Source organism: Cygnus olor, chromosome 1, assembly GCF_009769625.2.
Source record: "Cygnus olor isolate bCygOlo1 chromosome 1, bCygOlo1.pri.v2, whole genome shotgun sequence".
Classification (NCBI taxonomy): domain Eukaryota; kingdom Metazoa; phylum Chordata; class Aves; order Anseriformes; family Anatidae; genus Cygnus; species Cygnus olor.
The window spans coordinates 75,036,638-75,060,728 of record NC_049169.1 but is presented as its reverse complement, the minus strand read 5'-3'; the positions used below and the strand labels follow the sequence as shown (position 1 = coordinate 75,060,728).

The 24,091-nt window shown below is 38.1% G+C and overlaps 1 protein-coding gene across 11 annotated transcripts in view; it reads right to left on the bottom strand.

Moving 5' to 3' along the window:
* The window catches only part of SCUBE1 (signal peptide, CUB domain and EGF like domain containing 1), a 215,800-nt gene that overhangs the window by 98,855 nt on the left and 92,854 nt on the right, over positions 1-24,091 (bottom strand). For all 11 annotated transcript variants that reach the window (XM_040545047.1, XM_040545042.1, XM_040545046.1 and 8 more), the window contains exon 5: positions 7,062-7,187. In XM_040545047.1, coding sequence (XP_040400981.1) covers positions 7,062-7,187 — 126 coding nt within the window. The remainder of the gene's footprint in view (positions 1-7,061; positions 7,188-24,091) is intronic.

Genomic DNA, 24,091 nt, shown 5'->3' with positions numbered 1-24,091 from the left:
CTTTGATTTGCAATTATTTTTGGCGTGTCATTTTCTTGTGACTCCCTCTCTATGTCACATGATGTGCAGAACAGTAACACTTTTTTGTTAGTCTGGGGGTAGATGTAATACTGTTTTACAGGCTAACTGAAAGGTACAGGAACAGACAGAGGATGTTTGAATCAGGTGGCTGCAGGCTGACTGCAAATGTGAGCTGTTCTTCTGGCTGGCTGTGTCTGGGATGTGATCAACCAGGGGCTGTAAGTGGTACAGAAGGCAGTCGCTTGCAATATTCATGGTAAAGGGTGCACACTGGCAGAGCTAATCCAGGCCAAGGTAATTTTCATTTATCTATCTTCCCCTCATTCTCAACCCTGCATGCCTCTTGGACTACTTGGAGATTCATTCAATGTTTCCATTCCTGTTGGACTGCAGTGCCATCACAAATTAACTTAAAGGTGCTGTTTATGCCAGATATTTAAATACATATATAACCAACAGTATTTTTATTAACTATTTTAAAGTACAATCAGCAACAACGTGTACACTTCAGACAACTTGACTGCAATGCAGTCAAAAAACTAAAAACCTCTACTCAAGTCTAAAAACCTCCACTGGAAGAGAGGAAAGTATCTTAACACAGTTGCTCTGATCCACATAACATAATGGACTTTTCCTTACTACGTTTGTCTGATGCTGTTCATAGTACATCCTGCAGAATCACACACTTGTTTTATAGTTTCCTTGTATACTGAAGTTAGAGGAATACTGGTTCCTGCTCTACCCAATCAATGAACGTACAATTTAGGTCAGTTCCTTTTACTGTCTCTTACAAATATTTGTAAATCATGAAAAATACTTAAGAGCAAAGGGACATCCAGATTGACTCCATTTTTATCAGAAAGCATTAAAGCAAATTCATGAGAAAAAAGTGTTCTTTTAAAAATTATTTCTTACAAATTTGGACTCTACAGCTATGCAACAGACTATGTGTGCGTTCATTAAGTTTGTGGCATTGAAGAGGCAAACGAAAAAGGACAAAATGGTAAATTCTGACAGACACGGATTATCTTCAAACACTATAAATCAAGTTAAAAGGATGGAAAATACTAGGTAATGGTTTGTTTTGTTTTACCAAAAGAGAATATACACGTATCTGTTAGAATTCAGATACACTGATCCCCACATTGCAGATTTAAAACCTGAATAACACCACTGCTTTTGACACTGCATCAGCATTCACATCTATCTTAAGTGCAATCAAGATGCTGGACTTGTTCTCTTAGTATTTATGGCATGGTAATTAAAATATGTGATACAGATCGAGAGAGTTTTCTGAATATCTTATAGGCCAAATCTCGACATGGCTTTTCCATTTGTGGGGAAGTACTCTATACATTTGGCTTAGAGAAGAGGAGGCTGAGGGGAGGCCTCATGGTGGCCCCCATCTTCCTCATGAGGGGAGTGGAGGGGCAGGTGCTGAGCTCTGCTCTCTGTGGACAGTGACAGAACCCAAGGGAATGACATGGAGCTGGGACAGGGGAGGATTGCGCTGAGTGTTAGGGAAAGGTTCTGCACCCAGAGGGTGGTCGGGCACTGGGACAGGCTTCCCAGGGCAGTGGTCACGGCATCGAGCCTGCCAGAGTTCAAGAAGTGTTTGGACAATGCTCTCAGACATGGGGTCTGGTTTTGGGTTGGCCCTGTGTGGAGCCAGGAGTTGGACTTGATGATCATTGTGGGTCCCTTCCAACCCAGGATATTCTATGACTCGATGTTTCTATGAAAACTAGCACCAGATAGAGAAGGCTTTGCTCATGTCTGCTACTAACATGAGCAGAAACAACATATAAGCCCTTCAGAGACACACACCATTTATAAGAGATGGCTAACGCTGGTGGCCAAGTTACTGGTCTGTTCTCCCAACATTCTTTCTACTGTGAATGAAGAGCTATAGGGCATCCTGAGCCAAAGCCAAGATACCAGTACTTCAGACTGCATTCAAACAAGATTTATTCTTTTCATTGACTATCACGCTCGGGCTCCTAAACCGGCCAGCCACCCTTCAGGGACTGCAGGCAGGTTGCATGGCGTGATCTCCCAAACTATCCACCTGCCTCTGTGTAACAGCAGCATTTACTCTGTTTGGTTGGGCTGTGCTAAGCGCTCCTGAGCTTTGCATTTGAGCCAGTGCTTACATCCATGGACTAGTCTTGAAATGACATTTTGATGATGAAAGACAAGAAATTACTGTTTGGACGACAAATGATATATTAAAGAAAAAAAGGAATTGTGATGTGCATATTCCACTAAATAAAGGTATTTTCTACCTTCCATGTTAAAACACCTGGAAAACTGAAAATACCGGAATTCAGCCCCACTCTACAGCCTAGATCCTAGAATTGAATTTCCAGTGCTTCTCTGAACTTTGGTATCATTCTTTTTCTGGTCTCTTCCACCTCTTCCATCTGTCATGCCCATGATAAGGAACATTTGGCCAAATATTGAATCTACTATTTAGTACCAACTAGCCCCCAAAATTCACTAAGACAATGATCTCATCTTGTATATGTGTAGATATATACCATGGCTCAGATGTCACAAAATTTGCAGCAAATTTTGTTTTTTGCAATAGACTATGTGAAAACATGGCTTTCTCTGATAGATCAAACCAGTGTATTGCAATTCCAGATAAACTAAAACTTGCAGTGTTTTTTAACTAAATTGGCCATTGAATATATAATTAATATATAATTTATATAAATACACGGACATCTCTATCTATGCGATAAAGCTATGAATGCAACACTGTTTGCACTACTTATTCGAGTATGGCCTTACATTTTTAACATTCTGAAGATCTGTGTACTGACAGCAAATAGCTGAAACTGTCAGCAGAAGCTGAAAAGCTGCCACTAGGCCTAGGTGGGAGGGCATTTTATTGCAAACATACTAGACAGGATTTTTGGAATTACTTAGCACTAGCCCTCCTGTTCACTTATTATAGGAGGGGGTAGGTAGAAATAGCTTTAGTTAGGTTTATCTAGCATTCTTCATTAAAAGACTCAGCTTTCACTTGATTATAACTCTGTCAGCATTATTTCTTTTAGGTTAAGACTTGCATGAATGTGTATCTGCTTTAGGTTTCTTCATACTTCCTCAAGTTCCAGCAAAACTGATCCAGGTAACTAACAAAAAATGCCTTGTTTTGTCCATATTTGGGGAAAAAAAATCTTCTCTTTATCAAAAAAACTATGCTATCATGATGCATAGGCGTAAGATACGGATTTAGATAGTAGAGGTCATTTCCAATGTTTTTCCACTGTAATATGGAACCAAATTCACCATGCCTAAGTCTCATCTTTATGCTGCCAGCGAGTACCCATGAAAATCACTGACAAAGCATATTCTTCTTCTAATGGCTCGTGAGCACAGAAGATGGTAGTTTACTACTGTTTTGGATCTAAAGGATGTAGCTTTGCTGAGAAATCATGTATGGTTCTGCCTGGTGCATTTCTAGATGCCTTTCTGACATCACTTCCAGCCTCAATGCTTCTGTATTTTCCCAGTAGCACCTGAGAAACTGCATGTTTAAAATTTACATTAAGAAAACACTAAGGTTGCAATATTAAGCATCCAAAAGCTAAAAAATACCAGACTTCTGGTGCACAGACATATTGTATCATGATAACCATCCTTAATGACAAATGCAGACAACATTTCTGTCTTTTCAGTGCACAGGTGGGAAAGTCAGGTCTGTGGAAACAGCTGGAGAATCCTTGCCTCACTGCCAAGAGGGGATGGTCTTTTGATACAGTGAATACAGCCCTATAAAACTCTCAATTTCTGCCCTTGTAATGGAAATCCTACTTAGGGCTTGGCAAGCCATGTGGATCTCATCTATTACGGGTTTCTAGTATAATAATTATTTCTCCATGGCATTTGAGACTACAATGGGAGCCATTGGGAGCTTGGCTTTGACCATACTAAGTGCTATAAATGCAGAACTGGGTTCTGGGTTGTCTTGGTTTCAGCTAGGATAGAGTTAATTTTCCTCCTAGTAGCTAGTAGGGTGCTGTGTTTTGGATTTAGGATGAGAATAATGTTGATAACACACTGATGTTTTAATTGTTGCAGAGCAGTGTTTACATTAAGCCAATGACTTTTCAGCTTCTTGCTCTGTCCTGCCAGTGGGCAGGCTGGGGGTGCAGCAGGAGCTGGGAGGGGACAGACCCAGGACAGCCGACCCAAACTGGCCAAAGGGGTATTCCATACCATCTGATGTCATGCTGAACAATATATATATATAGGGGTGGCTGGCCGGGGGGGGAGGCTGGCTGCTTGGGGATAGGCTGGGCATTGGTCAGTGGGTGGTGAGCAATTGCGTTGTGCATCACTTGTTTTGTATACATTATTATTAGTAGTACTATTATCATTATTATTATTATTTTCTTTTCCTTTCTGTCCTAATAAACTGTCTCTATCTCAACCCACAGGCTTCATTTTCCTGATTCTCTCCCCCATCCCAGAGAGGGAGGGGGGAGGGTGAGAGAACGGCTGTGTGGTGCTTACCTGCCGGACGGGTTAAACCACAACATGGGTGTTTCTTGTTAATCACCTATCACTACTAAATGACTTTGACATTAACATCTTTACATTATTCTCCCATTTGTAAGATAGGCAACACAGTACTTTTTAACTTGACAAGAATGTTCTGAAAGTACATTAACAATGCCTATGGAGCATTCTTATTACTGTAATGAGTATCATGGGAAAATCCATGAGGAAATTTAAAATCTTATGTTCAGAATAGATTTTAAACACTGTGCAGCAAGCAAGGCATGACAATGAGTTATGAAGGAGAGGAAACCATTGAACGAAAGCCTATTTAATGAGCACTGACCATGACATACACTGAATGAAGCAAGACACCAATAGTGATTGCCTTATTAGTATGGAATGATATGACCAGGTGACGTGTGATCATGTAATTAGGATGTAATGACACAGTCATGTAATGCATGCATAAAAAGCTGGGAGCCTTCCCTCCATTTTTTATGCTTTCTATTTTCTTTTAACATTTTTTTTTTTAAACTGAGAAACATATGCCACATTAGTAGCGGACTTGGGCCAATTCTGAAAATTTCTCTCAGTATTCTGATTCAGTGGCAAACTGACTGATAAAAATTCACCTATTGACACATTGGTTATCTGTCATCTCCTCACATAAAAAAACAAACAAACAAACATGGAAGAAAGCTCTGACAAACCCTGAAATGCACAGTTTCATGGAAGGACCATTACAAACCAGAATACTTGAGAGGGACAGACAGTATATCAGACACTACCAGTCTGTATCCCTGTACACCAGGGGTATAGACCCAGTCCAGGCTGCCAAGGGGCAAGCGTCTCTTCTTCAGCTCTTCATCATAGCTGTATGCAATAATTGCAAAGTTTCAGCTCAGGATTTAAGTGAATTCCACTGAAATGCTTAGCTGTAAAAAGTTTTGTTTTTTTTTTTTTTAAATGTCAAGATTTTGTTTCAGTACTAAACCTTTATAAATAGTCTTCTGTAATCTCACAATTGTTGTCCCCGGCTATCTGGCTACAATTTTAGGTATCTTTGCATATGGAAGGGCTAGTAGTACAACTATTTTAAACAATACTCTGGAACATATTTGCAGAATATGCTGTGATTTTAGGGGTTGGTGTATTCTGCAGCAAGATCTGTGGCCTTGAAAAACTTCGTGTTCCTACATAGAGGCCTGGCAGCAAAAGTTCCTTATAAATCAAACTAACATTTGAACACCACAGGGCAATGAATAAATTCAAGTATTTTACTCTATTAAACTTTGAGGCATTTAGAAATATCTTTCTAGAAGAGGCCCTAATTCTCCTGTCACCATCTCACTATGAAAAAGGATAATGTAATTCTTAAGGAATGTATAAATTCGTGGAAACAAATAATAAACAGTATAAATAAACATCCCCTCCAACTTAACCAATGTAGCTGATCTTGCACTGCAATTAATGGCATGCAATGTTTGCTTCTAATAAACACTGGGAAAGAAAATGACCATAGAGGCATTTTTTTCTCTATGTTTTTGCCATTGGCCTTGTGTAGCCTCGCAAGCATTGAGGAGCAATCAGGCTGTACAGTATCCTGTGGGACTTCTTGATGACATTCAAAGGTGATTCTTTTGAATTCATACTTAGGAACAAGTGTTATCTAAGCATGTTTAACCAGTGGAGATCTCAGGTAGAAAAAAGCTGGAGTGGAAGAAAGGGTAGCACAAAAATACTGGCCCTATGCAAAGTACAAAATGTGTTTTGTATCATTTTATTGCACTTTTTTTTTTTTTTTTTTGTCTCTCACAAAGCTACCAGCTAGGAAAGGAAGCTATTGGAGTCAGATCTAACACTCACTGAAGCCATAAGAAAGACTCCCATGCACTTCAGAAGCTTTCAGATGAAGAAGTTATAGAGGGTCAATTATTTTAACCTATACAGAACAATTCTAGCTTCCAATTTTGTGGGCTGATGAACATCTTCAGTATCTCAGCTTCTAGAATACATCACTAATAGTACATATGATACAGCTGAGTAATATCAATAAAAGTAGCCTGTATGCAGTGGAATCAACAGTAGAGCAAACATTCCTATCCTTTAAAAAAGAGCAATTAACATTGATAGTTTGATGGCTGTAACAGATTTATCATTAAACCTATTAGTAGACTTATCAATGCATCCATCATTGTGGACCTCCAAAAGCTAGAACCCTCTATGCTCTTCCTTGTTTGTTTTGCTTTACAAGGAAAGTCTAGATTAAAATTATCTATCACTTTCTGCATTCATAGGAAGATACAAAAGTTTATAACATTTTGCTAACAGGCTCACTGCCAAAATTCTGTTATTTGATCCCTCTTATCCAACCCCAAGTAAACCTTTGACAGAAAAAACACATTACTAAAATTACAAGTCACCTTTGGCCAAAACAAAGTTGATTTCTTGACTTCTGGAAAACAACAACAATGAAGAAAATACGATATTTGTGGGCATTTGAAATTTAATCTTTATCTACCTACATTTGCAGTCCTTCTGGTTTTTGGCAAGTTCAAAGCCAGGCCTACATTCACAGGCAACCCCACCTTTGGGTGTCTCCCGGCAGATGTGTGCACACCCGTGATCTTTGTTCATACAGTTCATACCCTCTGTAAAAGAAAGAAAGAAGAATATAAAATATTAGTACTGAAATAAAATTGCAAAATGATTATCACCAATTATACACATCCTGTCCTTCATTGTCATTGTAATTTTAATTTTGCATCTGGACCATGTTCCACAAGGCAAAAAAATGCAGCTGAAAAGGCATATACAACCAACAAAACTGTGTAATGAAGGACAAAATAACCAATCCTATGATCAACTGCAGCTCTATTTCACACTTTACACATTGCAGTAATGTATATTTTGAGCATGGATTCACAAAGGGGAAGTCAAGCTTAACCAGCCTGATAAACTTATACAAGAAAATGACTTGATTGGTAGATGAGGGGAGAGTGGCTGATATTGTCTACCTGGGCTTAGAAACGTAGAACCATAGAATAACCTGGGTTGGAAGGGACCCAACAAGGATCATCGAGTCCAACTCCTGGCTCTACACAGGACCAACCCAAAAACCAGATCCTATGTCTGATAGCGTTGTCCAAACACTTCTTGAACTCTGGCAGGCTCAGTGCCATGACCCTAACTTTCCACACTTATAAAATTGCAGAATCTATTTTCCAAATTCAAATATAAGTATTTGAAAAATGAAAAGATAATGGAAAATGCATGTAGGATTGGCTGTATTTGTTTATATCTTTATAAAAATTCTCATTTCAAAAGGAAAGGCAGACATGAGAAATTTGGCAGTATACTGAGGCTAGTGGTATATACCTTCCTTGGGGCATACACAGTGAGCATTGCTATAGAATATAGGGTGTTTTTCTGCATGTAGAAACCCATTACTTTTGATCTCCCTATTGAATCTCCATATTCTAATTTTTCATGAAAATATAATGGATTAAAAGGATAGTTCAGGATACTCCAGGAAGTTGTCTGTGCCACTGGTGATTATCAGAGTTCAATAACTAAGCTCACAGCTATTTGTTTTATGAATAAATGTAATGGTTGTTAATGCCTGGTCCATTTTCATTTGCCTGTTAATGTGCTGTATACTCTGTAACACACAAAATCTGTTTTTCGGATGATGCATCCACCGAAGATTATATCTAAGCATTTTTGGTTGGATTTCTTTGCTCTTTGCTATACAACTCAATTATCTCTGTCATCCACCATAAGTGCAGGCAATCTCCAACAAACCTACTACTCCTTTTCTCTTTGACTACATTAATTTCTTAATCATCTTAAGTCCAATTTTAGCTTTCTAAACTATAGAATTGATTTAGATATTTGATGTGCCTGATGTTCTTAGAGGCTTTCATCACCACATTAACTCAAATCCCACATATTCACAGAAATCTTGAACTCAGTCCTTGTGGGTCAGCATCTAGCATTCCTAGTGTGAAGGAAGGCTAGCTAAATTTGCGTTACAAAGCCTTCCCAGACTTCCCCTTGGGTTTCTGACCTGGAAAGGAGAGAGAAATCCTCTCAGAGTACACTGCCTGAGATTTCACAGTGTAATTCAGCTTACTACCATGAAAACAACATGTATTCCCCAAAATGCTGGTGAATGCAGCATCACTGTAGACTCAGCAGATCATCTGTCACTTTGTACCATGGCTACTTCTACCTATTAAAGGCCAATTTCGCAAAACAACTCCAATGGAAAATGTTCAAGCTAAACTGACAGTGATGATGTATTATAAATAAATGCGTTTTTCAGGGCTGTTGCAAGGTTTTTGCTTCCAAAGGTGGAAACAATCTCTGTGTTCCCTTTTCATTCTTAAAGAACTCAGATGAACACATCTGCCACCTCCGGCATCTACATGCACAGCCTTTGTGTTTAGGCTGGTCTCACACTATCAAACCAAATACTTCAAACCAAGTACTGAGATTTTATGACAAACTTTTATGACAAACTCAGTATACAGAATAGCTTTTAATCAAACATAAATGAAAGGATTAGCATGTAAAACAGTTACTAATAAACTTTGTGTACAAAATTTGAAGAAGGAAATGTTCCAGAAAGTCAGATTGGCTCAGGTTGACAGAAGCTAACAGCTTCAGAAGTTATTTGCACTGCCTGACTTTACTTCAGAAAGGTTTATATTAGCAGAACAATGAAAAACACATCACCAGTAAGACTGGGTAGGTTAGTTGATCTCACCTATAAAAAAAATCAGAATCTTAAAACTCAACATATGAAAATCAACATCATAAACAAATTATTTCTCTCTAAGCTGTGTTAGCATGGATGAGTATAAAAACTTGTCAAAGCACAAAATTCTCTGCAAACTGTAGCCTGCACAAGAGATGCTATTGAAGATATAATACACACCATACTATACTATACTATACGCATGATACTGTACTATGCCATCCCATACATAAAAGTGAGGTTATGAATGTTTTATATGGATGAACAGATATAAGAAACCTGGTAACAGCCTTTTTGAAAGTTTTGAGGCATTTTATAATCTCTTTCCCTCCACTGCTACCAACAAAGGATTTCAGACACAATGTGTTTGACAAACTACATTCCTGCATACTACGTTATTTTCAGAAAAGGATCTGGGAAAGATACCACATGCCCAATTGAGTCACACTGCTGAGGCAATGAGAAGAGAGGAAATAGATAGATGAAAGAAGATATTTAATGGCCCAGAAGTGTAATGAAGCAAGCGATTTTCAGTGTTTACTTACAGATACTGAATATCTGCCATTGTTAAAATCACTTAGGAAGCGAGAAATTGTACACTGCTAATAATATTGGGAAAAGCTACGATTAGAATTATTACATCTTGAAACTAAAGTGAAAGGCAAAGCAGGTTTTTATTCTAGTATTTGTGTGTATGACCAAAATATTTCGGTTATTTTCTTATTCATTTCAGTTATTGTATTCATCAGGTAGTTGGAGCTGTACAAAAACTATTTCAGTTTAGCTGGAGAACACCATTAAAATCTCCTAAACCTGAGAATCATTATTTCAGAAAATTGAAGTTTTTATGGCGAAATATAACACCATTATTTTTCAGAGCAGGAACTCATCCACAATGAAGCTTCTCTTTTATATTTTAGTATTTTTCAAATCCCTAAGAACTAAATTAAAAAGAAATTCTGAACAAAATTTTGATTAGAACTTAAAAAACATTTATATGAAAATACAGCAAGGAAATATTTTGGCTTGTTTAAAAAATATTGTCCTAAACAAATTCATGCTAATTTGCAAATATTGTTTAATTGTAATTTTAGATTTTCAGCAAAAGCAGCATTTGGCCAGATGCCTCCTGCATCAATCTACATACACAAATGATTTATGAATCATTGTTGAGACATAAGATTTACCTTTTTTTGAAGAGCTGGCCCTTCAGCCAATACTGAATCTTTTATGATATTGCATATAAATCAAACTAAAAAAATACAAAAATATGCTACTTTCCAAATGCTAGTTTATTTGCTATACAAATGCATGCAAGTGGGAGAGAAAAATGCTTCTAGAATTACTTTGCTAGATATTCCCTTTAGCAAGATATAGTCTAAAATGTCCAATGTAGTACAAATACATAAACACCTCACATATTTTCCTATACTGGAACTGGGTAGATTGCACTGCTAGTAGTAGAACAGCTGGTCTCTTGACACTACTTCATTGCGCTATCACAGAAGTAGTAAAATATCTGAGTTATTATTTCCCCTCACTATCACCTACTGAGAAACAAAGTTTTGCCTTATTTTAGTTCATCTTCAGTAGCTACCTAATGTTCCAATACTTTTTACCTAGGGAGCCAAACGTGTGAATAAACGCATGGAAAAAGCATCTCAGTGCCTGCCTCGGTGTTCAGCATCCCTTGGCCTCACAAAAAAAGGGCAACTGGAAGAGGAGGTGGGGAACATGTGCCCAGACCCACTGGCACTGTCATGTGCAGGGAGACAGGAAGCTCCTCTCCTGGGTGATGGGCAGTGCAGCAAAAATGCTGTGTTCCCTCTGGGGGTAAGTGGAACAATCAAGGAGGCCAAACAGCTTGATTTGTAGAGATGTGTGGAAAACTAGTCGTTCAAGTAAAAAACATCATCATTGAGTAACTGAGTGGGATTCTATTTTTCATTTAAATGTGTTTGAAGCTTTTCTCTTCATCATCTTAAGCCCCAAGTCAGCAAAGAGACCCAAGCTCCAGGAGGATCACCCTGTGCCTCACATGTTACTCCTTCCTAGAGCTGACAACCAGGTCCAAAAAAGAGAGGGGAAATACCTATGGAATTATCCTAGCCCTTTCCCAAGACAGTACAGGATTATGTCTAGAGCACTTTTACCCCAGTATGCTGCACAGCCTGGACCAAGGAACAGACAATGGATCTTTCACCCTATCCTTAACCAAAATGTATTTGCAAAACTCTATCTTCTACTACACAGCTTTCATAGAATCATGAAATCACAGAATGGTTTGGGTTAGAAGGGACCTCAAAGACCACCTGGTTCCAACCCCCCTGCAATGGGCAGGGACACCTCTCGCTAAACCAGGTCACACAAAGCCCCATCTAACCTGACCTTGAACACTTCCACGTATAGGGCATCCACAGTTTCTCTGGGCAGCCTGTTCCAGTGCCTCACCACATCCAGAGTAAAGAATTTCTTCCAAATATCTAAGATAAATCTACCATCTTTTAGTTTAAAGACATTACTCCTTGTCCTATCACTACACTCCCAGACAAAGAGTCCCTCTCCAGCTTTCTTGTATCCTTTTAGGTACTAGAAGGCTGCAATGAGGTTTCTCTTCTCCAGGCTGAACAACCTCAACTCTTTCAGCCTTTCTTCACAGGAGAGGTGCTCCAGCCCTCTGATCATCCTCGTGGCCCTCCTCCGGACTTGTTCTAATATAATCATGTCCTTCTTGTCCTGGGGACTCCAGAGCTGAACACAGTGCTCCAGGTGGGGTCTCAGGAGGGCAGAGTAGAGGGGTAGAATCCCCTCCCTCGACCTGCTGGCCACACTGCTTTTGATGCAGCCCAGGATACGGTTGGCTTTCTGGGCTGCAAGTGCACATTGCTGGCTCATGTTGAGGTTCTCATCAACCAACACCCCCAGGTCCTTCTCCTCAGGGCTGCTCTCAGTGTGTTTTCTGCCCAGCCTTTATTTGTGCTTGGGACTGCCCTGATGCAGGTATAGAAACTGGCCTTGTTGAAATTCATGAGGTTTGCACAGGCCCAGCTCTGATCCCTCTGTCATCAGCTCTGCCATCCCTCTGGATGGCATTCCTTCCCTCCATCTTTGTGGTCCCCTCTCTCTCTCGCTTCTGTTATTTTTGCACTAATCTGTGTACAGCAGCTTCTAGAACTTGAGTGATTATAGATGAACTGAAAAAACATAGTTCCCAAATCAAGGGAAAGACTAAATGTTCAGAAAAGTCAGAACACCAAAAAATCTTTACTTGTCCTTGATACTATAATGTTTGAAGTTGAAAGGCTCTAGATTTTTCATGTTAATTGTTAATTAAAGCAATATCTTAATTTCATATACTGCTACTCAAGGTCATCTTTAGAGCCTAGCACAAAAACAGGTGTGTGTTCTCTTTGGCAGTGCTGGCAGACAGTAAAATGAAGACTTTTCAAACAGAGTTATAAACATTCTCAGTAGATTCACCTCACAAAAGACAGCAAAACAGAATCCAATAGAAAATACATTATAAACAGGAAGAGAAATGCTACTTAAGAAAGAAGAACACTAATCTAATTGAACTAAAACCTCTCTTAGCATTTTAGATATGACTTGAGAAGCTCGCCTACTGCTTTCATGTTTTTTCTTCTGACTTTCAGTTACAAAAGATTGTTCATGGGAGAGTGGCAGACATTGTTATGTGACCTGCAATCCACAGTCATTTTGTTCCTGGCCTAGGAGAGATTTGGGTGTGAGTCTACTACATTAATACACTCTGCCATCTATTTATAACAAATCTCTTAATAGTGCTGTTCTGCAAAACGTTCAGTCTGATACAATGACCTCTCCATTGTATTATGCTCTAAAAATGTTTTCAGCTCAGTGGCTCTGAAAGTGCTTGAATCAGGCTCACTGTGACAACTAATGTGCTGATCAGCCTTTATTTTTCATTAACACTGCCTGTTCTCATCTTAATTAAGATATCTAGCCATTATTTTACTCTGTGGTTCATCATATATGCTCATATGACCTTCTCTGTTGTCACAATTTCACTTACTCTGTGTTTGCTTTGTTGCTGTTTTTTATATTTTCCAATCAACCATGCTAGTTCCAAACACAATCTGAAAATGAATACTTTGAATTGTGCCAATGATATAATACAGTACCACCTTTGAGGGTTATTGTCAGAGTATACATGGTTGAATGTGGTTAAAAAGTACAAGAAATCTAGAACTTAATCCATACAAATACATTGGCATACACATTAGTATGTGCAGCATTGATACTCAATCCCCAAAACTACGTAATTGGAATCTCTGTTTTTGTGTGTGGGTATGTTAATTTTAGTACTAGGTACACATAAAAATAATTTATTACAGTTGCACCCTCATTTAATTAAAAAATGGATCTTATAAAAAGTCATTAAAAAGTTGTAGAAATTATTTATATAATTCATACATCATACATAATCTGTATGATTGTGTTCAATAGCTTCCAGAAAAGTTAAAAGGCATTAAATATATTTATATGCTAGTCACTGAATTTCTGGACTCAGATAAGCCACAGTGTTTTATTATTTATTGTTTTACATACTTTTTATGAACATGCTCTGCATGCAAAGTAAGCAAAAATCTTTTTAACACAAACAATAAGAAATTGTTGTGGTCAGCTTCTTTCCATTAATCTTAATTATAGTGGATAATTACTTTTGCTTAGGCAGGGGATACATATGGTGCTATGAAACTGCTACTAGTGATACTCATGAATTTCAGGTATAAATTAGAGAACTGCTCTTTGAATGACAGGATTCAATTGTATCAGAATCAGTTGTTGCAGTTCAACTGTATCAGTATGCATTATATATCATAGCAAAATAAAGTAATACATAGTATATTGTAATGATAATATAGTAAGAACCAGAACGTAACATGAACTGTAATCTTTTTAGATCAGCTGATTGTCACTTATAGTCATTCCCTCCATAACCACTGCCAGAAAGAGAGGAATACACCTTCAGCAGCAGAGAAATGAAAGAATACAAGATACAAACATTCTCATTTTAGTTGTTTACTAAATTATTGAAATAGTGTAATTTTTTGTTGTTGTTGCTGTTGTTTGCTTTCTTTCTAAAAATTCATGTGAGCAATGACAGCACTGCTACAATAAAACACACTGGGGAATGACCAAGAAATGTAGAAGACTGACAGAAAATTCCTCTCAGAGTTTCTGGTTTACTGTGTTCGGAATGGAGGCCAAAAAAACCACAGTAAGTTTCTGATGGAGACACGAATACGATGTTAGTGAAAGTGCAAGACAGATGTTTCAAGCCAAATGTTACTTCTGTGTGTAAATTTTGGTCATAAGTGCCGAAAGATGGTTGAATATCCAAAATAAGCGTACAGTTAACTTTCCCACTGGCTTGTGGAAAGCAGATCCCCATCTATACCCTAATACACAAAGTATTCCTGCTTTGGCCTTTTAACTCAAACATCTTGCATGCTTCAGAGCAATGAAAATCAACATTTGGCTAACTACCCCAGGTACAGGCAACAAATGCATATGGTCTGATCTTGGTTCCATTAAAACCAAAGGATTGTTTTCCAGCAGCTTGGACCTGACCTTCACCTTCATGCTGCACACTTCCATCAAACCTTCTGGACATTTCTGGCTCACTAATAAGGACCTTGTTCTGGGAGGTGAAGAACATCTGGTGAGCTTGGCTACCCAGTGAGAGCTTAAGATGCTGTCATCTCAAAAAATAATACATCCTTACCTGAGGATAGGAAAAAACAAAACAAAACAAAAACAAACACAAACAAACAAAACAACAAAAAGAAAACATACCAAGATTTTCTCTCTTTAGCAAGAAAAAAAAAAAGGACAAAATAAATTTATCAGGGCAGCTACCCTTCCTCAGACGATGATAATGTCATGGGTAAAAAGCATCCATCTAGGAACAGACCACTGGAGGTAAGTGGGAAACGTATCAGGTATGTCAGAAATATAATAACCTATTTCATGGTCTAATATTTTTCATTTTGTTAAGTGGATGAATGCAGGACTTTCTGCTTTCATTTGTGGAATAGGTTGCTTCTTCCTACCTAAAGCTTTAGGAAAATACCACTTTTAGTGACCACTATCTCACCTCTACAGGGGTTGAAAAGAAAACTAAACAAATATAGCAGACAAACTGACACAAGGAAACAGAATTTTACGCTATTAAGTAGGTTGGCTAGATAAATTCTGGACATCATACAAGAAAACAGCTGCTACTATATAATACAAAATAAACAAGTTCAAGTTTGTTTAGCAATTGCATGTGTTTTCAGTTTGGATATAAAACATGCTTAGGGACACCATCTTCAGCAGGCAGACTTGCAGTCTGATCTCTGACAAAACACTCCTGCTCTGAGTGTCAGCCGGAAAAACTGCATCTGTCATCCAGCCCTGAAGAGAGGTTTTGTCTGACGATTTAAAAATAGGCATGTGTCAGAAATACAACTTCATTCTGTCAGTAGTATACAGATAGATTTGTAATTCTGCAAAGGTACTGTAATTTCAGGTAAGAGGATAGAAAGATTAAACGAATGATGGGAGTGAACAAACCAAGTTTAATTTAGCAGAAAAATCATGCAGGTAGAGAAAGAGAATAGATTTAAAAATTTCCAAAAAATGACAGCAATTCCAGTGGGACTAAGAGAGAATGAGAATGACAGGCTGAAATCCAACCCAGGTTGGTTGAGACTGACTATTGTGATTGCGTGATGGCTTTTTGGTGGATCACATGAAGGGATTTTGGCAAACTCAGTCTTTCCCACATTGTAGAGCTACAAACGCTGGTGCTCACTGTAGAGACCCTTTCCAACGGCCTTTGTGGGGAGGCTGAGTACAGTTACCTTCTCACACATAGAATGGGGTTTATTTCAAAGATAATTCAGCAAGATAGCACAGGGAACTTGAGCTGCTGCTGTTCTGGCAAAATCTGGCAAAATACCTACTTGGCACCCACCATCAATGCTGATTTCACACAAAGGGAAAGAAACGGCAGGGGAAGAAACGGCAGGGGAAGGGAAAGGGAAGGGAAGGGAAGGGAAGGGAAGGGAAGGGAAGGGAAGGGAAGGGAAGGGAAGGGAAGGGAAGGGAAGGGAAGGGAAGGGAAGGGAAGGGGGAGGGAAGGGGGGGAAGGAGGGAAGGGGGGAGGGGAGGGAAGGGAAGGGAAGGGAAGGGAAGGGAAGGGAAGGGAAGGGGAGGGAGGGGAGGGGGAGGGGAGTGTAGGGGAGGGGAGGGGAGGGGAGGGGAGGGCAGGTCAGCAGAGTGGAGGGGAGGAGACGGGAGGGGAGTGGAGGAGAGGAGAGGAGAGGAGAGGAGAGGAGAGGAGAGGAGAGGAGAGGGAGGAGAGGAGAGGAGAGGAGAGGAGAGGAGAGGAGAGGAGAGGAGAGAGGAGAGGAGAGGAGAGGAGGAGGAGAGGAGGAGAGGAGAGGAGAGGAGAGGAGAGGAGAGGAGGAAGGAGAGGAAGGAGAGGAAAAGGAGAGGAGAGGAAAAAGAGGAAAGGAGCAAAAAGGAAAGGAAAAGGAAAGGAAAAGGAAAGGAAAGGAAAGGAAAGGAAAGGAAAGGAAAGGAAAGGAAAGGAAAAGGAAAGGAAAGGAAAGGAAAAGGAAAGGAAAGGAAAGGAAAGGAAAGGAAAGGAAAGGAAAGGACAGTCAACACTACTACAATCTGCTTTTAATTTTTCTTCATCTTTGAATAAGAATTCCTTAAGGACCAAAGCAAAGCAGAAGAAAAGGCTGGTTTTTGAGGAGATACTGCCACACAAAGCCCTCTGGCAGATGAAGGTAACCCTGAATGCAGGCAAGGCTATGCAGAAGGCATAGCTGAGGAATGTTCTTTCTCTATTTGAGTCTTCACCACTGCTGTTGTATTTCTTGGTGCCTTGATGGGAGCTACTAAACCACAAATGGCTGTCATGTCCCACCCCTCAGAGACCTGGTGCTACAGCAGAGCTAGCAAATGACAGCATTATTGAGGCTTAAATACCCTCAGATGGGTAGGAGTTTGGTAACCACAAAAAAGGCCCAAGTTGTCTCAAAAATTAGAAACTCCCAGGTTATTTTTGAAAATAGTAGTCTTTGGGCCTTATTGCATACTGAAGATATGAAAACCTGGCTCATTGATTTCTATATGGTCTCTCTAAGTAGAAAAAATTCTATTTATAACATGGGAAGGTTGTAGAGCATTAGAACAGACAATGGCAAGACGGGTATTTTTTTCCTCCCTGTTCACAGGAATACTCAGATTTTTCAGCAAAAATACTGCACCTAATATCATGTGAAACTTATCTAAAACATGTTGTGAAGCTTTTAGTTTTCCAATAAAATGACTTACAGTAGTCCCTGGAAGCAGAGAATTTCCACAAATATAAATAAATCATTTAATTAAAAATACAGCTCTTCATTAGTGTTTCATGAGGAGATTTTGAACAAGGACTCATTAAAGTTTAAACAACTATTATCATCTATGTAAAGATAAGGTAAGAAATGGGATGATGGGAATAATAAAATGAAGTCTAAAATCCTCTGTGTTTTTTTTTTTCCTTCTGAAATCTTCACAGTTGACATGAGACAGCCTTGGTTTCCAGAAATAAATCATTCTAATAAAATATTTCAAAAATAAAGATTTCAAGGGCACTTTTTCAAAACACATAGCATGTACTCAAATAGACAGACTAGCAGCAAATATTTCAACAACACTTCACTTTGCAGGAACTTCTTCACATCTGAAACTCTTCCTAGGGAAATTTAATAACTTCTTGCAACATCATGTAATAAAATATACAATGAATATGTGCTTAATCAGCACACTTGAAGGCAATATAGGGCACTTACCAAGTTTAATTTCAGACTCTGCTATTTAAGGAAGCTGTGAAGTAAATAATCCTCTCAAAACAGCAGGATGAAACAGATTCTCATTCTTGATTCCTTTTAAACTTTAACTAAGATGCTTTTTTCCCCATGGAACCAGCTCATGACAAATGCCCCAGCTGTATGTGAGGTTTAGGTTAAAAATCCTAACTGGAAAAACGACCTCAGCCATGCCTATTCTGCACTGGGAATGTACTCACAACTCTCAAATTCTTTTTCAGGGAAGAAGCCATCTCCTGTGCTCTTGGCCTTACAGGTACTACCTTTCTGAGGCATGATACATCCCCATACCAGACAGGATTTTCTGAAGACATTCCAAAGAAACCTAATATTAATTCTGCTATTTTAGTAAGATTATTTATTATCATGAACACAATATTTAAAGACACTTGTGTTTTGTGTTGATGGCTGGAAAAAAGCTGGATATATGCAATTGATTTTTTACTATTTTTACATCAATAGAAAATGCACTGTAGAACTGGTTAGCAAAATGATACATGATACTATATATAACTACATAAAATATTTTACTTATGCTACTATATATACCACTATAAATATACTATTTTATATGTATTAAGAACATTATACACATAATTACATATAACACTATACACACATATGCACATACACAATCTATTTAAACCTACAAATGTGTTGTGCAAAAAATGAAGACTGCCCACTTCTCTACAGGCAAATATAGAGAACAGACCAAACGATTATCTATCATCAGGCCTATCATTTTTTTTAGGGTATGACCAATATTCAAAGCTCAACCTGCTATTGATTTTGGTTCTTACAAAATGAAACACTGACCACGATGACAACAAATTCATAGACTTGTGCGCATGCCGAAAGGCTCACGTAGCACAAAGGCGGTCATATTTCTCAAAGATAAGGGATAAAGCTACTGAGTTAGCCTCCTGTTAAGTTTTTTGTAGATCAGTTCAGCTCTAGAAAGCCAAATGTGAAGCAACATCCATATGTAGCTGTGCTATAGTCCCCAGAACTTCACAGTACCATCAACATTTTGACAGTAGAAAAATCCAATAGTCTTAGCCGTTCTCAAACAACCAAATAGCTGATGTCCACCACTGTGGTGACTTTCAGAAAAAAGGGTCATTCATAGCTTATATACAATGCAGAACTTTAATTTTAACAGTGTTTTTGGAGCTATTCTTTATAGATGCAAACTTCAAGGTTTGTACAGCCCACTTCCACAAACCATCAGTGTTCAGGAAACAGTTTCTTTCTTGGAAAAGTCAAACTGGAAGGTGTATATCAGGTTGACATTTATAGCACCACAGAGTACAGAATGGATTTCAAAACTGTTTCCAATTTCAATGCATTCCCCCCTTTTTTTTTTCAATAAAAACATACATATATATATATCACTGATGAGTGTCAAAGAAATAAAGTAATCTAAGTCAGAACTGTAGCAGAAGCAAGAAATAATAAAATTATACTATGTCTCAGAAATGCTATTGCTCCTGCAATTTTACACTAGCAAGACTGTCAATACCTGGGGACAATGGAACACTGAATATGAAAGGCAAAATATATGTTTGCAAACTGCCTTGTAGATGGACAATTAGATTTCCTACCAAAATGTTTCAAAATGTGAATAGTGGCTGGAGTACAAGCTTAGCAATCTAGAGTACTGCCATAACTGGATTAATATTTTATCAGAGTGTTTGTCTCTTCTCCATTTGTCTCTCTCTCTTGATTATTTAGTTGGTCTGGTGCTAGAGGTCATAAATTTCAAAATTCTTTCAAGCTTTTTTTCTCTTTCTGATCAAAGAAATGTTTATGTATCCTTCCCATACTGTGTCTCTTTAAACCATTGGCTTTTTCAAGGTGTTTTTTTTTTTTTTTAAACACCATTATGTGATGTGCACAGAGAGGTAAATGATGTCAGAATCCTTTCTGCTCCAAACCAGTCTGTAAATCTTCAGAAAAGCAAAGTTCATGGGTGCATTTAAAAGGGGCACAATCTGTTTGTGCTTAAAAGAAAGTCCCCCTTTTTTTGTGTGTGCAGAATAACAATGCCAGAATGTGTTATTCCAAAGAACTGTTGCCATGGCGATGCCATCAATAACATCATTTTCTGCATCCTTGTCTTTTAAACACATAAGGAAGGCAACAAGCATTGGCAAATGTGAAAAAAGAACAATTACCTTTTCTCTCTCAACAGCAGAGGAAGCCTTTTTTCACCTCATCAATAGAAAATTATGTAGAAAGGAATAATAAAGACTGTTACAAGAAGCACCAAGAAGCCTATTAGTGACAAAGGCTTTTTTTTTTCCTTTCCATGAATAATTACAGCTCTTCAAGAAGAAATCAGCCCAGACTAAGGACCCTTTGCAAGCTTTAGATGGTAAAACAAACATTTGACTATACAAGGATTTCCCTTTCATGTACCTTTCCAAGGAAAAACAACTAAAATCCAGAGTGAAATGGGAGAGAGAAAACCCAAAGGAACATCTGCTGCAATTAAATCCAAAGAACCCTACACATTCACCTAAAAAACTTGAATCAAAAGCAACTATATTAGTGACAGAATCAAGCCAGCAGGTTAAAGTTGGCTGTAGTGGGAAAAATCGACTCTTTAAGTAGTATAATAACAGGAAGCTATTCCAATTTTGAACCAATGGGGAGAAAAGGATTTCAATAGCAGATGTGTTACCAAACACTTGTAAAACACTGTTAAGTTTAAAACCTCAACGTCTAAAGCAAAACAGTAGATACACTTACTATATGGAGTCAATTCATAAGTAATGGAAACTTTACCAAAGCAAGATATGACTGCAGAATCATGTAAAATGTAATTAAGAAACCCTTCTGAAACATTACACTTTTTTTTTTGTCCTGACTTTGATGGGCAATGTACAAACTGGAGCTCTGAATGTGCTCCTTGGTGTTTTCTACACAAAGTGAAGGTCAACATATTGTGCGATGGCTTGTTTGTATCTTTTGGACCTTTCTCTGTATGCCTGTAGTAGGATATAGTTATGAGGATGACACTGGGAAAATCTACTGCTTCCCTCTCCTTGACTCTAGGCAATAAAGGGAACATAAATGAAGGACAATTGTGAAGGAAAAGAAGAAAGAAGTCACAACTTTTAAAGGTAGCTGGAGCACATGAGTTGGAAATGAGAGTAGGGGTTGGTAACTTCAGACGCAGATGTCCTACAGGGTTAGATCAAAGGGCTGTTAGGGTTAATGGCAGCAAAGATACATAGCACAAAACTGTAATCAGATTTAAATCAGTAAAATTAATTTATTAAGATGATAAAATTCCAAACTCTTCAACTGACTGAGAATGATCTATGAGTAAGAGATACCAACTTAACCATAAAGCTGTATTTATGACAGAAAGTCTCAGCTAGTTAGGAAAAGGGACACTGCATTCATTTTCTGAACATATTATTATCTTACACTGTCCTTTGACTTTTTACTACTTTAGTCTCTCTATCTCTAAAGTGAGAAATAATGCTTGCTTGTTTTGGATAGGTCCTTGAGCTCTCCACTTGTTACTGTGGAAATCCAAAAAGTATTGTGAGCCAGTACAGATGAACAACATATGGAGATGGTGGGAACCAATACTTTTCATTTCTGTTTTAGTGCCTCTGCAATGTTTCAAAGTACTCACACTATTCAATATAGTTTAAGTGCCAACACTGACTGGGTTCTGTTTCATGGAGAAAAAGCTTCCGTCTTCTGTATAGGTTTCAACACATTTAAGAAAAGTTTAGAAAGATCTGTTGAAAGGCTTTAATAGGGCAGCTAATGGGCTAACTCAGCTTATCTGAGGGGCTACTTACCACATTCCCCAGAAAACAAAAATTAGTGAATTCTGTTTCTCAGCATCCAAACATTAGCATTTAAGTTCTAGGAATAAAAGACAAATTATTCAAAGAAAATATTATGATTCTCTTCCTTTCCAGTTTGTCTGAGACTTGGAAAGAAAATATCTGCTTTTCTAATTTGCTAACTGGACTCAATAGGTTGAAAGCTGAACTGCAATTCCCAGGTTACCAATCCCTCAGATCAACACTCCTGCACGATTGTCAACACAACAAAACAATGTTTCTGATGAATTGGTGGAGAGTCCCTTGAAATCCTTTGAGATACTTTAAAGGCCATTGGAAGTTTATATGCTTAATTTATGGAGTAAGTATTAAAAGCATACATGTGTTTTGTTAAGCAACAGTTTCTTAACTCCGTTGAACTCTGTGACTAGAAGGACACTAGTAATTTTAATTGCTTATCATTCCTCTCAGAATGCCTAAGGGTCACCTCAGTGTGAACACCTCCTTGCACAGATCTTTGAGAAAATCTTTAATTCTTATTTTGAAGAGAGAAAAAAAGATTCTGAAATATTTAAAAATAAATGCCATTGCTTACAATATTATTCTCTTTTACCAGTAATTAAAAAAATAAATTAAATTCACTAAAACAATCAGATAACAATGAAATTGTTCTCTTTATTGGTCCACTGAGTCCTCAGATGGAACTTCCTCCATTTGATCATATAAAACTGTAACATTTGGCAGTGGAAAAGCAAAAGGAATGTCAACTCCCTTTAAACTCCAATGTGCTAACATATTTGAAATAGAAATGGTGCTTGAGAAAAGAGAACAATCTTTCCATTTTAGGGATGCTTGCAGAATGAAAACCTGTAGATGAATCCGGGAGTGTGCCTTTGTGGCTATTTAGATTAAATAAGACTTCTACTGTGGCAAATGGCATATTATCCCTACAAAGCAAACTACACCATGCCACATCATAATTACAAATTTAATTGTTTTAATGGCCTCTGCAACAATGCATCCTCCTCTACATCATCACCATTTCTCCTCGAATGGGAGTGTTTCCCCTATTCTTAGGTGACAAGACTATTTTTTAAAAGTTTTTAAAGATAGCACTGAAAAGCTTTAGTAGCATATTTCTGGCTACATCTTGCACAACAGAAGCTAGGAAGTATGTCTTACAGCTCTGCTTTTGTCACCACATAGGTAACAGTAGACTTTTTGCAATGTATCTTTGCTAACATACTTGTCAGATCCTGAGGGAAAAATGAAAGCTGTTGAGTGCATGGGCACATGGTGAAAGCACGAGATGGGTCTTGTGGAAGAGGCAAAATAAGGGAAGGAAGTCTCTTGTGGAAGAGACTAAAAAATGGGAAGGAAAACTGTTTTCAGTGAATTCCTGGAAGTGATCTAGTGTGGATATCGAATGGAGAAAGTGGTGTGCTGAACAGACAGGTAACTTAAATTCCTGGGACCAGAATAACAGGGAAAAACAAAACAAAACAAAACAAAAAAAAACATGAAAAAGTGGGATAATGGAGAAATGAATGGACATGATGGTAGACTGCAGTAGTCAATGAATACAGCCTTTAGGGTTATCTGAAACAGGCGTGTATCACTCATTTTTTTTCCAAGTTCCTCAGTGACTTTATATTACAGTTGCTTGCATACCACTGAAGATCTTGGCTTGAGAACATATGTGTTTTTCAGCATCTTTAACAGAGTTTTGTAAGAAGGCTTGGTTTCATCTACTACAGTCTTCCACCACAACTCTTTGTAACCAGGCTTCTTGTGGGGTGACATCAAACCAAAGAAACATTATGAGCATTCCTGGCATAAGGACCATCTGGCATAAGGACCATCATTATCAATACCCAGGAAAGCATAACAGTGGAAACTCTATATGGTCAGAAGCGAAGTACCGGACAAACTCTCATTCTGTAACAAAAACAGGAGTTTCAGTCTCCAGGTGCTATGCTGGATGAGCTTAGCATTCTTGGGTGCTCATGAAATTACATTCTTTGTGTGTTAAACAATGTTTCTTGTTTCACCAAAAAAACTATAATTAG